This window comes from Tachyglossus aculeatus, chromosome 20 (genome assembly GCF_015852505.1).
Source record: "Tachyglossus aculeatus isolate mTacAcu1 chromosome 20, mTacAcu1.pri, whole genome shotgun sequence".
Lineage (NCBI taxonomy): Eukaryota > Metazoa > Chordata > Mammalia > Monotremata > Tachyglossidae > Tachyglossus > Tachyglossus aculeatus.
Genome location: NC_052085.1, coordinates 527,822 through 543,474, shown reverse-complemented (window position 1 = coordinate 543,474; position 15,653 = coordinate 527,822). Strand labels below are relative to the sequence as shown.

General features: G+C 50.2%; 1 protein-coding gene across 3 annotated transcripts in view; it reads left to right on the top strand.

Moving 5' to 3' along the window:
- Nucleotides 1–4,614, top strand: part of XPO4 (exportin 4) — a 60,986-nt gene extending 56,372 nt beyond the window's left edge. For all 3 annotated transcript variants that reach the window (XM_038762003.1, XM_038762004.1, XM_038762005.1), the window contains 4 exons: nt 590–720; nt 1,853–1,970; nt 2,614–2,706; nt 3,510–4,614. In XM_038762003.1, the coding sequence (XP_038617931.1) occupies nt 590–720; nt 1,853–1,970; nt 2,614–2,706; nt 3,510–3,707 (540 nt within the window). In that variant the 3' untranslated portion in view covers nt 3,708–4,614. The remainder of the gene's footprint in view (nt 1–589; nt 721–1,852; nt 1,971–2,613; nt 2,707–3,509) is intronic.
- Nucleotides 4,615–15,653: the final 11,039 nt, after the last annotated feature.

Here is a 15,653-nt window from a genome sequence, read left to right as displayed (position 1 = left end):
GCGCTGGGGGAGATAGAAGGTAATCAGGTTGTCCCACGTGGGGCTCACAGTCTTTAATCCCCATTTTCCAGATGAGGTAACAGGCACAGAGAAGTTAAGGGACTTGCCCAAGGTCACACAGCTGATAAGTGGCAGTCGGGATTAGAACCCACGACCTCTGACTCCCAAGCCTGCGCTCTTTCCACTGAACCATGCTGCTTCTCTAGAATGGCCCTCCTACCAGTGTGATATGCTCTACATCCAGTGACACTGCTGAACTGAAGGTTTTAGTGGCCACTTGCAGCCTTTCTTGTGTTCTGTCAGGGTTCTCTATAGTTACCATATTAGTAAATAATGTTATCCTTACCATTTCTTTATGTTCATAAAACCCTAATGCTTGTCTCCTGTTTTCATTTCAGTTGAGCAAAAATTATACCTACAAAAAGCCACACAATCAATCAGTGGTATTTATTGAGGGCTGCCGTGTGCAGAGCACTGTACAAAGTGCTTGGTAGTGTACATTTCAGTGGTTTCAATCAGTGGTATTTATTGAGAATTGACGGTATTAATTGATTCTTTGTTGATTAATATGTATGATTTCCTTTGACAGTTTCCAACCCTGTGTAATCAGTACTACAAGTTAATCACATTTATCTGTGAGATCTTTCCTGAGAAAATTCCCCAGCTTCCTGAAGACTTGTTTAAAAGCCTGATGTACTCCCTAGAGTTGGGAATGACGTCGTATCCTTTAAAATGAAGTCCTCCACAATGCTCTGTTTCTGTAAGGCCCTTTTCTGGCAGAATTTCTATTTTCATTCTCTATTTTCAGTAGTTGTCCCCGGCAAGGGCTCTACTGCAGTGGCTTTCCCACTGAAGCTAGTCTCTTGGCCTTTCTTTGCTTTGCTGTGAGTTAGTTAAGCTATTCCTGGGGTTCCAGGCTTAAAACACCATGTTCTTGCCATGGAGCTGGGACCGGGGATGTCCCATTTTTTGTACAACGGCTCTCTCCTCCGTTATAGAGTGGGGTTCAAGTGGAGGCGCGAGCTGGGAATTTCAATAAGTGAGTGGTTTTTACTGAGCACCTACTGTGTGCAGGACACTAGAAGAGAACAATAGAGTTAGAAGTCAGAGAAGCAGCTTGGCTTAGTGGAAAGAGCCTGGGCTTGGGAGTCAGAGGATGCAGGTTCTAATCCCGGCTCTGCCACTTGTCTGCTGTGTGACCTTGGGCAAGCCACTTAACTTCTCTGTGCCTGTTACCTCACCTATAAAATGGGGAGTGACTGTGAGCCCCACATGTGACAACCTGTTTACCTTGCATCTACCTAGTGCTTAGAACAGTGCTGGGCACATAGTAAATGCTTCACAAATGCTATAATTATTAAGTCACAATCCCTGCCCTCGAGGTGCTTACCATTTATCTGATCTCCCTGCCCTCGAGTTTACTATGGAGCTGTCCGTGTCGTCCGTCTCCCCCCTGCTGCCACCACCCAAGAGAACCACAGAGGTTAACTCTGTGAGCCCACTGTTGGGTAGGGACTGTCTCTATATGTTGCAAACTTGTACTTCCCAAACGCTTAGTACAGTGCTCTGCACACAGTAAGCGCTCAATAAATACGATTGATGATGATGATTAACTCAGTGTGGCTGGCGTTCTCTTACTGGACTCCAAACTATCCCATGACAAATACAGTTCTCCCCCCATTTAGAAGAGTCTGTGCCCCTAGTTCTGCCGACATGCTGGGGTGGAAGCATCGTGGATGGGAATGGGCAGGCAAATGGGTGGGTGGCCCTCAGTGTCAGACGCGTGGTCCGGGTCTTGTGCTGCCAGCCGTGGCCCCATCCCTGGAGTCTGTTCCTTGACGCTCGTGATCAGAATGAGCTCAGAGGTTTGCCAGCTCTGCCTGGAGGCCCTGACGCCGCTGGCTGAACAGTGTGCCAAGGCACAGGAGACAGATTCGCCTCTCTTTTTGGCAACAAGGCACTTTCTGAAGGTAAAGGGTCCAGTTTGCTGGCTGCTGTGCAGTGTTCGAGGCTCTCGTGTGGCTTCCTCTTGCTGATCAGTCTGTTAAAGGTGTCCACGTGGGGAAAGCCTTTTCATGAAGGAGAAAACAAAGCTTCCGTTAAATAGCTTGTTCCTTGGAGCCTCAGGGCCCCTCCTTCAGACTTCTTTTTTGCTGGGCCTTGGCTGGTATCATCCGTGGGATTGATCCGCTGGGAATTGGACAAGCCTTTGGATTTTCTTCAAACACCGTACACCCCCTCCCCAAAGGAGTGAAGGCGAGCATGGGGGCTGTGCAAGGAGAGGGGTTTAGGCCTATGTAGGTTTGCTTGTCTTCAGTGGTCTCCAGGAACGAGTCCCCCTGCGTTCTCCACCCCCAGGATGGCCAGCACAGGACGTCTGCTCCCTCCTGTGGGGTGCCAGTTTGGAAGGAATTATTCTGGAACTTTGCCAAGTGTGAGCTTGGGGTGGGGGTTATGGAGGTCAGTCGTTGACTCCCCTTTAATCCCATATGGTACCAGCCACCCAAATGACAGTTTAAATGAGGCCAGAAGTCGGCCCTCCCTCTGCTGTGACAGTGAGAGGGTCCCCTTGGCAATCACACCCTAAAAACTCACAGCTGTTTTGCGTTTCAGCTGGTTTTTGACATGCTGGTGTTGCAGAAGCACAATACAGAGATGACGACAGCAGCAGGCGAGGCCTTTTACACTCTAGTGTGCCTGCACCAGGTACTGCGATCTTAACCTTCAGATGCCACTTGGCTCAGTGCGGGGTCTGTCGATTACTGCGTGTTCCCTCTAGGTACCGAGTGGGCCGTCACCGCCTACCTTTGCTGCCTTGACGTTCCTGGCAGTATCCCAGATGAGGGGAATCAGCTCCATTCCTCTTCCTCTTTCTCCTCCTCCTCTGCCAGTGAATAAACTTCCCACAGTCGGAAATCCGGCTCCACACCTCTTGGGGCCAAAGGCACCTCTAATATCCCGGAGTTTCCCTGTCGATCGTTCTGATCCCACACCCCTATTCCCTCCCTTGGGTCCCTGGTGGAAATTTCCCTGTCCCTGCTGCTTCGCTTCTAGATGAGTTCAGCCAGGCACATTTCTTTAAAAGGAAGTTAGTTTCACTCATTTTGCTCCACTGTTGACCCTAGCAACAAAACAGTGCCAATTTGCGGGCTGACTCACGAGAAGGGAAGCAACTCCTGATCCTGGCTGCTGTCTCCCGGCATGATTTTACCTGTTTGGTGGTGCTCTCCTTAGTTCTCCAGGCTAGAGGCTGCAGGGCTTGGCTGGATCCGGGAGTTGTTCATTTCTCTGACTCTGTCTCCCTAGACACATCAGTCTCCTAGGCCTCAGTTTCCCCATTGGTCCTTGTACTGCAGGCGAGATGATGTCCTTGATTAATGAGAACTGCACCGGGGGCCCGCCCCACCTGGGGTTTGGGAGGGCATTGGCAGGTGGCGAATACAGAGCGTATTTTGGAAACTCTTACACCCGTCTCTTCGTCCATCTCTGCTGTACCATTTCTTTGATAGGCGGAGTACTCTGAGCTGGTGGAAACGCTATTGTCAAGTCAGCAAGACCCAGTCATTTACCAGAGGCTAGCAGATGCTTTCAACAAGCTGACTGCCAGCAGCACTCCTCCCACGTTGGACCGGAAGCAGAAAATGGCCTTCCTGAAAAGTTTAGAGGAGTTTATGGCCAATGTTGGAGGTCTCCTGTGTGTAAAATAAGCAACAGAACTCTGCCCAGTTTAGACCCTTTCTGCAAAATGCACTGAAATGCTGAAAGCTGACTACGTCTTGTTCCTGTTCCTGGATTCTTGGTAACCATTACTGGACTCAGAAGGACCTGGAAGGTGATACAGTGAAACGGGAGAGGTCAACTTGGAATCAGCTTCTGCTACTATGTGTTAGCCACAATCGGTCATCTGTGTGCGTGTGTGTGTGTGTGTAGAGAATGAATGGCAATTTGAAATTTTCACAGAATTCCATATATGTGCAAACAGATGTGGGCACCGCAAAAAGTCTTTTCAGTGCCTTTTCCCCTGTTCAGTTAAACAAGTGGCCAGGAGAATTTTAGAATTTTTGTTATTGAAAACTTTATTAGAGGGGAAGTCTGCTGTAGGTATACAGAGCTGTCCCCAGTTTTGCTGTTTTAAGCTTTATCTTTCCTCTCTGAAGGTTGAGTGTGTGATCCAGTGGAAAGAAGCCCCCCACAACACCAAATGACATTTTTTAACTTCTGTGTGTGTTTTGTTTTATTTTTTTACATCAACCAGGTTTATTGGTTGTTTTATGTCATGCATACACTATTGATGCCTGAAGTTCAGGAGCAAAAAAAGTATAAGTTTTGGTCCCCTCAAAGGAATTTTAGGAACTGTAGCCATTTCATTGCCTTAACTTACGAGGGAAGCAAAATGGAAAAGGGTCAGATACGTTTGGTAAGAAACCAAGTCTCGCTTCGTGGCTCCAGACTCAGTTTTGGTTGTCTCCGGTCAGCTGCCGGGAACCTTACTGGGTCCCTCTCGGGACCGGCGGGTCTGGGGCTTGGTCCGCCCACGCCGTAGATTACTGTAGCAAGGTCCATACTGAACTGTTGCTTGAGCAATAACAATCCAGAGCGGGCAGGTAAGCCATGCTGGGCTGGGAGGTTAAGGAGAAAAATGAAGATCCTAGTCGTTTGTTATTCGGTGTCAGGTTTGGTTTGAACATCAGCCACTCGCCGCTGAATTCAGGGGTGAGTGGCGAAAGGCGTTTTTAGAATCTGTAGCAAATCTCACGGGTTTTGGATCTTAAATCCTTCCATTCTGGTTTTCTCCGCCCAGGAGCCCTGCCTGGGTGCCGTCCGTCCCATGGTGGGAGAGAGCGTCTGTTTGCCGGCTAATTGCCAGAATCCCGCCTAATCGTAGTCAAGTGTGAGCGCAGACCCTGCGGTGCCACCCCAGCACGTCCAGTGCGGGGCAGGGGCCGCGACTTTGTCCCGACTTTGACGCCCTTGGGCTGTGCAGGTGCCCGGTTTCTGGTTGGTCTTTATGTTTGTACAAAGCGTGTGCAGAGTGTGTGTTTCTGTGTGTGTGTGTGTGTGTGTGTGTGTGTGTGTGTGTGTGTGTGTGCGCGTGCACTGGTTCGTCCCCCTTGGGTGTACAGAGCCTCCCACTGCAGCTACGCGTCCATCCCCAATCTACGGCAGACGGCCGGTCTGTGGTGCCTCAACTGTTTGCCCACGCGGGGCTGAGGGGCCAGCCTTTCTGAGGCTTTTCAGGGCACTGTCCTCTCAGTTTACCCACCACTGAGACACAGCGGGTTTGCGGCAGCCGTTTTTCAGGCTACTGATCGGACCCTTCATCACCCAAAGCTCCCTTGGAAGTAAAGCATGGCCCTGTCAGGATCTTTCAGTACTGCAACTATTTCCGGTGAAATGCTGTTAGGTTTCTTCCCCAACTCCCGTTGGCTCCCTGTGGGGTTTTAAGCTGCAACTGCAGTCTTTCTCCCTCCACTTCACTTTTGTGCTCGTGCAGGTCGGGCCCACGTGTGCTGTCGTGTTCTTGGATGCCTTTTTCCTCTCCTGGACCGGCCAAGCACCCGGGCCTCAGGGCCTTCCCGGGCTCTGCTGGCATGGGTGACTTCCACCCACCCAGGACCCAAAAAGTCAGAGCAGGGTAAGCCTGTCGGGGAGTTGAGCGGCAGCATCGGTGCCGAAGGGCTTTGTTTTCACTGCTCGAGGGGCGGCCTGCCCAGGGAGCCGTCCGATCTGCGCCCAGTCATGGCCGGCCTCAACCCAAAGATGCCTTCGGTTCCCCTACGCCAAGACCGTCACCGAAGCGGGGTCTCGGGTGGAAAATCGTGGAAGCAAATTCAGGATGAAAATGAGAACGCCAGTGCGCACCCCGAGAGGAATCGGGGTTCGGAGAACGTGGCCCACGGTCGTTGTGGTTTCATTTGTGTTTCCGTGTGGGTTAGTGTTTTTAAAGGATTCTGGCCCAGAGCGCCAAGAGCATAATCTTGTTCCCTTATGTTGATTTCCCACAATCACTGGCTATCGATTGTCAGCAAAGATTAAACGGCATTTTTAATAGTCACATATATGTGATGTATGTTAGGGACTCTTACTGTCAAGGACTTCAGGATTCAAAGTTGGGGGGGGTGGGGGCGGGCGGTGGGGAGGGCGGGGTGTTAATTTCTGCTTTTATGTCATCATTTAAAACCTGGAGATCCATTTCTTTTATCTGTTGTCCCTGTTGGCTGCTGACCCATTCCCCTCCCCTGAAGCAGCTTCCGAAAGCCCAGCCTCCTGAGTGAGTGCCTGTCGTTTCCTTCCTTGCGTATGTGACCGCAGCTGTAGGGATGGGTCCCAGTCTGGCCCGAGGGCCGGTTTGGTAAGCGTGTTCCCTCCCCTGCCAGCACAGCGTGCTCTTAGCAGAGGACCTCCCGTGTGGCCCTGTGGGCATCTCACCACCTGGGCTGGTGGGAGAGCGGCTCGCCCACGCGTCTGGCCTGGGTTTCCTCCGGCCGGGGAGGTAGCAGTTAAATCCCTCACTTCCACTCTAGGGGTTGCGGGGCTGCCTAACCGTGAGCCATGCACCAGAGTTCTTTATCCAGAGGGGATTTTTATTGCCAAAATAGAGGTTTTCCACGTTTATATTTTCAGCAGAGTGGCGTGTAAATGGGATTTCTCCCGCTGTCGCTTTAGACGTCACATCCCACCAATCCAGGGTGTCTGGGGGGAATCTCCAACTCCCCTGAGTTATTGCCCCACTTTCTGGTTCCCTGGGCCCTCCAAAGCACCGAACCATCCACAAAGTCCGAGCATCACAGAGGAGCGGAGAATATGGCAAATGTGAAAAGTCTGTTTGCCCGCTTAATTGCCTGCCTGCCCACCAACATCCCGCTTCTGCAATCTAGTCACAGAGCCCTCCCACTGATTTCCAGTTTCTCCGTTTCTCCGCAAAGGCAGCTCAGCTCAACTGATGAATTCAAGCTAAATATCCCCTCTGAGGGCCTCACTTATAAAGTTGGAAGAATTAACCAAAGGGCCGCCCCCTTTGCTCCATGGGTTCTGGCCTTTGTGCGGAAGCCGGCCCTAAATGAATTAGCCAGGGCAATAGCTGCGGTTTGATTGTATATGGAAGGTCTCTTCCTTCATTGTCCCTGGATTGTCCCTCATGTGGGCTGGTTCCTAGCAGAGTCTGGGGAACCACCGAATTGACCCAGGACAGAATAATGTGTATTGCGAAGATTTAAGTGGCTGCTTTGTAAATTGGTTCTCTCAAAGCCCAGGGGTTAAACGCGACTGTTGGAAATTAGAAATGGAGACACTCTGCTGAAAATACATTTTGGTTCAAATTTAGGGATTGTGAAACGTGCCTCGTTGGAATGGGTGCCCATGGCTTCTTTAGCCATTGTAAGGGTGCATGTGCCCAGGGGGTGTGGACCTGATCAGCCCCTGCCAGGGAGTGATCCAATACTGCTCAGAGCCCTGGGAGCACCCTGGATCGCCTTGTGCCTGGCCTCTCCGTAGATGGGCACCACCTGGCGATTTGGCTTGGGGGATGGAAGCTTCAAAGAACCGGTCTGTTAGCCTCTCAGGTCTGTCGCCACGTCTCCATTCAGCTTTTGTACAGTGACGCTTGCTTTGCTACAAGAGATGGCCTGGCTTGCTGAGCATCCCCTCCCTTGGTGTCTCCCCTTCCCTTCCTCATCTCCCTCCATCCCCCTTTCTGCCCTCCCACCCTCAGAGGAGTGGCACTTGTGTTGTCTCTGTTTCCGCCGGGCTACGTGCTTTTGGAGCTGCTAATTGTGTACTCATGGCTAACCTTCCTCACCTGAAGATAAACAAGGCATGTCCACGGTGCACCGGATGGACGTTTCATGAGGCCACTCGGGGCCGGGTGCCTCCCTGCTGGGCTGTCGCTTCGAATCACGTGGGAATTCTAGGAATCATGCCTTTCCGGTCGGTGCCCCGAGCAGTGAAGAGGTGGCGACGCCACCATTCAGGATGCGTAAACTCAAAAAAAAAAAATTGAACATTTTTAAACCCACACATATGAGGTGATTTCGGTTTTTTAAGGCCCCAGGCCCCAGGAATATTCTCTTGTTTTTACCTCAAATGAATGAAACTGCTGAAGGTATGAAGTTGCATGTAATGTTTCAAAGGATATTGCAGTGAGAGTTTAAAGGAAGCAAGTCAGGGCTGTGCAGTTGAGCCTGTTACAAGCTGAATATCAAGTGAAAAAATTTCAACTGATAAAATTTCAAAATTCTGTTTGTATTTTTTTAAATCCATAAAGGGGGGTTTAAATGTGTCTTTTCACTAAATATTTTATTACATTTTTGTTTTGGCCTTGTGTGATTTGTTGGTGTTCCTGGGTCTTGCTCTGGATTACTTTCTGGGACTTTTTTTTTACCAGCGTGTTAATTGTGTGAGGCTTGAACAAGCAGTTCAGTGTGTGGAGAGCATTGTCCCTCCCTGCTTCTCCCGGTACCCGCCCCCTCAGAAAAACAGAATATCTGAAACCATAAAGTAGAGAAATGGTCTGGACTTTTCCATGAGAAACATTAGTCTATGCCTCTTAAAACCCATTATAAAAATCATTTGATAAAAAGTGCGTGTACAGTTCCTTTTCTATCTGGCCTGTTGACGGTAAGCCCGGCAAAGTGTCCGTCCATCCTATCCAGCAAGCCGCTTTCCTGCCCCGTGTTGGGCTTGTCCATCACCACCGGTGTCTGGTGCTCCCAGTTCAGTCCCCTCCTGGAGAGAGGGAGATGCTCCCAGCATCAACCATGGCCTTGGGCCAGTTAATAATAATTAATAATGGTATTTATTAAGCCATTATTGTGCAGTTGTGCAGGGGACGCTGCCACACGGGTGACCCGACTTGGGCCCCGGTTCATGCTGTGTCACCACTGACAGTAACTCAAACCCGGGGCAAGGCCTCATTCAGCTTGCTCTTGCAGAGGTCCATTTTACAGATCTGCCCTCCTCATTTTTCCCTGTATATGAACGAACGCAAGGATGGAGAATTTCCGGTGAGGCCTTGAATATATTAAGATCTTTCCTCAGCTGTTGTTTGAAGATAATGACTGTCTCCAATGTGTTGTGCCCCTCAACCAGCAGCCCAAATGGGCTATTTTTCCACAGTGACAAAATGGCCTTTTGGTGGATTTGTCCAAGCTGTACAGTTGAAAAACCATCTTAAATGAAAACGGCAGTAGTTGAAATGTGCAACACCCGGACTCTGCTAAGCAGGTAAATGAATATCCAGGTTTTTAGTTTTAGCGCAGATAGTATCTCTCAATCACTGGCCTGTAGAGTTGGCAACCAGTCCGTGACCAGTCGGAGGAGACCGCTGTCCCCCTTGGCAACCCCCTCACTGGGATGAGTGCTGTCGCTCATATAGCTATAGCTCAGCCCAGGGCCCGAGACTGTCAATCCTGAGCTTTTTCCACTAAGCCCCACTTCTTCCCAGGGGCATGAGCAGCTCTTGCCCTGGGGTTGGGGGACTGTTTCCAGCAGGTGAGCTCGGGTCCCAGATGGAGGTAGCCATCCATCTGGGCAGATGCCACCACGACACTCGAGTTTTCAGCTAGCCTGTCTTGTCGGGTACTGGTAAGGTCCCACCAGGCACCTCCTCTGTAGTGTCCTACATCGTTCCACTGTGGTTCCTGTCCCCAAATTTTGCACTTCAGGGGTGATGCCTGTGTTCTCAGAGAGACCTGATAGAGAAGCAGCGTGGCCTCGTAGAAGAAGCGTGGGCCCGGAAGTCAGAGGATTTAGATCCTAAGCCCGGCTCCCACCACTTTATGTGAAGCAGCGTGGCTCAGGGGAAAGAGCACAGGCTTTGGAGTCAGAGGTCATGGGTTCAAATCTCAGCTCTGCCAATTGTCAGCTGTGTGACTATGGGCAAGTCACCTAACTTGTCTGTGCCTCAGTTCCCTCATCTGTAAAATGGGGATTAAGACTGTGCGCCCCATGTGGGACAACCTGATCACCTTGTAACCTCCCCAGAGCTTAGAACAGTGCTCTGCACATAGTAAGTGCTTAACAAATGCCATTATTATTATTATTATGTGACCAGGGCCAATCACCTTAACTTTCGAGTACCTGTGTCCTCATCTGTACAATGGGGATTCAATACCTGTCTTCCCCCTACTTAGAGGGAGGGCCCCATGTGGGAGAGGAATTGGTTCCCATCTTATAGACTGTGAGCCCACTGTTGGGTAGGGACTGTCTCTATATGTTGCCAGCTTGTACTTCCAAAGCGCTTAGTACAGTGCTCTGCACACAGTAAGTGCTCAATAAATACGATTGATTGATCTGATTTTCCTGTATTCCTCTCAGTCCTTAGTACAGTGCTTGGCCCAGAGTAAGTGCTCAAAAACTTCGAAATTAGTTAATATGGCTATTATTATTGATTAAAAATAACTGCGCAGGAGGAGCAGGTAGGGAAGGGAGGTCCCTCGGGCGAAGATCAGAATAAGGGCAGAGAAGCAGCGTGGCTCCGTGGAAAGAGCCCGGGCTTTGGAGTCAGAGGTAGTGGGTTCAAATCCCTGCTCTGCCAATTGTCAGCTGGGTGACTTTGGGGAAGTCATGTCACTTCTCTGGGCCTCAGTTCCCTCATCTGTCAAATGGGGATGAAGACTGTGAGCGCCCCGTGGGACAACCTTATCACCTCGTAACCTCCCAAGCGCTTAGAACAGTGCTTTGAACATAGAAAGCTATTAATAAATGCTATTTTTTTTAAAAAAAAAGGGGGGGGGGTGCAGGACGGCCGTGGGGTGGAGAAGGACTCTTCATGACCGCACTGGGCTCCAGCTGCCCGCGCTCCCGTTCCTCGCGACTTGATTATTTGACTGCGCAGGCGTGAAGGGTGGGGGGGAGGGGAACAGACTCGGGCACGCTCACGGCGGGGTCCGGGCGCGCGCACGGCGAGCGGCGCGTTTCCCCCCCCCGGGATTTGGTGTGGGGCGCGTGGCCGCTGAGGGAAGGCGTCGGTCGCGGAGCGCGTGGCCGCTGAGGGAAGGTCGCGGAGCGCGTGGCCGCTGAGGGAAGGCGTCGGTGGCGGAGCGCGCGGCCGCTGAGGGAAGGTCGCGGAGCGCGTGACCGCTGAGGGAAGGTGGCGGTGGCGGAGCGCGTGGCCGCTCAGGGAAGGCGTCGGTCGCGGAGCGCGTGGCCGCTGAGGGAAGGCGGCGGTGGCGGAGCGCGTGGCCGCTGAGGGAAGGCCTCGGTGACGGAGCGCGTGGCCGCCGAGGGAAGGCGTCGATCGCGGAGCGCGTGGCCGCTGAGGGAAGGTCGCGGAGCGCGTGACCGCCGAGGGAAGGCCTCGGTGGCGGAGCGCGCGGCCGCTGAGGGAAGGTCGCGGAGCGCGTAGCCGCTGAGGGAAGGCGTCGGTCGCGGAGCTCGGCCTCGGCCCCTCCTGAGGCGGCGACAGCGGTAAGTGTGGGGTCGGTTGGACCCAGTAGTATTTATTGAGCGCTTACTGTGTGCTGAGCACTGGACTGAGCGCTTGGGAAGGACAAGTTGGGAAACTTATCAGAAAGGTGGACCCCCACCCTGGCCGGTCCCGCGGCCCCTAGCTCGGACCCGCAGCCGTTTGGAACTGAGCTCTGATGAAAATAATAATAATTATTATTATAATGGCATTTGTTAGTCAGTCGATCGTATTTCTTGAGCGCTTACTGTGTGCAGAGCACTGTGCTAAGCGCTTGGGAAGTACAAGTTGGCAGCATATAGAGACAGTCCCTACCCAACAGTGGGCTCACCGTCTAGAAGGGGGAGACAGAAAAAAACCAAACATGCTAACAAAATAAAATAAATAGAATAGATATGTACAAGTAAAACAAACAGAGTAATAAATATGTACAAACATACATACATCATCATCATCATCAATCGTATTTATTGAGCATTTACTGTGTGCAGAGCACTGTACTAAGCGCTTGGGAAGTACAAGTTGGCAACATCTAGAGACGGTCCCTACCCAACAGTGGGCTCACGGTCTAAAAGGGGGAGACGGAGAACAAAACCAAACATACTAACAAAATAAAATAAATAGAATAGATATGTACAAGTAAAATAAATAAATAGAGCAATAAATCTGTACAGACATATATACATACATACAGGTGCTGTGGGGAAGGGAAGGAGGTAAGGCGGGGGGGATGGAGAGGGGGACGAGGGGGAGAGGAAGGAAGGGGCTCAGTGTGGGAAGGCCTCCTGGAGGAGGTGAGCTCTCAGCAGGGCCTTGAAGGGAGGAAGAGAGCGAGCTTGGTGGATGGGCAGAGGGATTGGGGGCATTCCAGGCCCGGGGGAGGACGTGGGCCGGCGCTTACTATGTGCAAAACACTGTTCCAAGCGCAGGGTGGGGGGATACAAGGTGAAGACTTTGAGCCCCCACGTGGGACAACCTGATCACCTTGTAACCGCCCCAGTGCTTAGAACATTCATTCATTTAATCGTATTTATTAATAATAATAATGATGATGGCATTTGTTGAGCGATTACTATGTGCAAAGCACTGTTCCAGGCGCAGGGTTGGGGGGGTACAAGGTGAAGACTGTGAGCCCCACGTGGGACAACCTGATCACCTTGTAACCGCCCCAGCGCTTAGAACATTCATTCATTCAATCGTATTTATTAATAATAATAATAATGATGATGGCATTTGTTTAAGTGCTTACTGTGTGCAAAGTACTGCAGCAGCATGGCTCATTGGAAAGAGCACGGGCTTTGGAGTCAGAGGCCATGGGTTCAAATCCCGACTCCGCCCATTGTCAACTGTGTGACTTTGGGCAAGTCACTTCACTTCTCGGGCCTCAGTTCCATCATCTGTAAAATGGGGATTAAGACTGTGAGCCCCCCCCGTGGGGCAACCTGATCATCTTGTAACCTCCCCAGCGCTTAGAACAGTGCTTTGCACATAGTAAGCACTTAATAAATGCCATCATTATTATTATTATTATTACCGTTCTAAGCGCTGTGGGAATACAAGGTGACCAGGTTGTCCCATTTGGAGCTTACAGTCTTAATCCCCACTTTACAGATGGGGTAACTAGGCTCAGAGAAGTTAAGTGACTTGCCCCATGTCACACAGCAGACATGTGGCAGATTCGGGATTTGAAGCCATGACCTTGACTCCAAAGCCCGTGCTCTTTCCACTGAGCCACACTGCTTCTCTGAACGCTTTTATTTATGTCAGCGTATTGAACGCTTACTGTAGGCAGAGCACTGTACTAAGCGCTTGGGAAGCACAAGTTGGCAACATATAGAGACGGTCTACCCCGCAACGGGCACAGTGCTTGGCAAATAGTAAGCGCTTAATAAATGCTATTATTATTATTATCTCGTCGTCCCACGTGGGGCTCACAGTCTTAATCCCCATTTTACAGATGAGTTAACTGAGACTCAGAGAAGTTAAGTGACTTGCCCAAGGTCACACAGCAGACATGTGGGGGAGCCGGGATTAGAACCCATGATCTCTGACTCCCAAGCCTGTGCTCTTTCCACTGAGCCACGCTGTGATCCGAAGGGAGGCTTTTCCACTCTGTCTTGTTTACCCTTGTTTATGTGAAGACCAGTGCCTAACTTCCCTAGCACTTAATACAGTGCTCTGCCCACAGTAAGTGCTCAATAAATACGATTGAATGAATGAATGAATTGCCAGTCGTGTTCTTCAACCGGCCGGATGGATTTTAATCAGTCAGTGGTGTTTAGTGAGGGCTTACTATAATAATAATTATGGTATTTGTTAAGCGCTTACTATATGCCAAGCACTGTACTAAGCGCTGGGGTTGATACAAGCAAATTGGGTTGGACACAATCCCTGTCCCTCTTGAGGCTCACAGTCTTAATCTCCATTTTGCAGATGAGGTCACTGAGGCCCAGAGAAGTGAAGTGACTTGCCCGAGGTCACACAGCAGACATGTGGTGCAGTTGGGATTATGACCCGTGACCTCATCACTCCCAGGCCTGTGCTCTAGCCTCCATGCCATGCTGCTGCTTTTATGTGCAGAACACTGTACAAAGCGCTTGGGAGAGTGCAGTACAGTAGAATTAGCAGTCACGATCCCTGCCCGTAACAAGCTTATGCCATCCTCTCTGTCTTTGGAAATGAAAGACAGCTTTATATGCAGCACGAACACTCCTGAAAACACACCTGCTTCTTTTTGTGTATACACACCACAAACACTGCCGTGTGTTCCCCCAGTGCTTACTTGTATTGTAGGGCTCTTCACTCCTTGGAACCTTTTCCTGTTGTGCTTCATCCAATGGAAGTTGTTGACAGAGAGTAAATTAAGTGCCTCACTTTTTATTATGAAGCAAAGAACTTAAGGAAGGTGTTTTTCCATCGCAAGCAGTTGGAAGCTCTATATCTCCTATGTCTGGGAGGAGAAGCAGGGAGTTGTTGCTTGGCCCTTCTGGATTTTAAAGTTGGAAAAGAAGAAGGTGGATATTTTCTGACCTCCGAGTCCACATTGGCATTATTCCCTGTAGTTAGGGTCTCTCTTTTGTTTAGAAGCCTTGAGTCCTAAGGAAATTGCAGTTACTGAATTGTTGGATAAGCAATAGATTATGGCCCTCCACCCAAGTGGAGTCGGTTGAGGCCCCAGAGGGAAAGCCCTTAATTGTTGACTTTTCTAGGAGAGGATGGGGATGGCAGCGTGTTTGCTCCCTGGGAAAGTTGGTCCTGTCTTGTAGGTGTTGGTTTAGTGGTCCACTCTGGACTTATCAACTGTTACTCGCTCTCACAGGAGAGGTTCCGGAGTGTAGCATTGGGGCAGAGTATGGCAGTATGTTTTCATGCTCTTCACTTTTTCAGGAAAATCTGGATCTTCCACGTAAGTATAAGTGACTCTGGAGGACTAAGTCGTTCGTGTTCAGAGTCCAGAAATGTCAGTTTTGTTCCATACTAGAATTATCCATCAATGGTGTTTATTGAGCACTTACGTGGTGCAGAGCAGTGTACTGTGTGCCTGAGGGAGAGCTATACAGTAGAGTTGGTAGACATAATTCCTGTCTTGCAGAAGCATACAGGGTAGTGAAACTGAGCAGGAATCAGTCTAAACTTGTTTGAGCCATTTACTTTCAAGTGTGTCTTGTGATAAGAAAGTGAGTGTGTGTGTGTGTATGTGACATAAATAGTAGTAGTAGTATTAAGTGCTTACTGTGTGGTGAGTGCTGTACTAAGCGGTGGGAAAGAATACACAGGGAGGAATTAGACACAGTCCCTGTCCTTCAAGGGGCTTATGACCTAAGACTATAAATGGGGAGAAGAGGCTAGAATCAGACACATCAGGAGTGATGAAACAGCAGAACAGCATAAAAGACAAGGAAAAATAAACAAATTAGTAGGGTAATTGTAGAATTTCTTAAGTTTCTTACTGCGTGCCCGGTACTGCACTAAATGCTGGGGCAGTTACAAAGATAGTTGGGTTGGACACAGTCACTGTCCCACATGGGGCTCAGTCTTAATCCCCATTTTACAGATGAGGAAACGGAGGCACAGAGAAGTTGTGACATGCCCAAGGTCACCAAGAAGACATGTGGCGGAGTGGAATTAGACCCCAGGTCCTCTGTCTCCCAGGCCTATGCTCTTTCCACTAGGTCATGCTGATTAGATCAAGCGATCAAGTGTATTTATCGGGCACTTACTCCACAGGGCACTGTATTAAGTGCTTGGG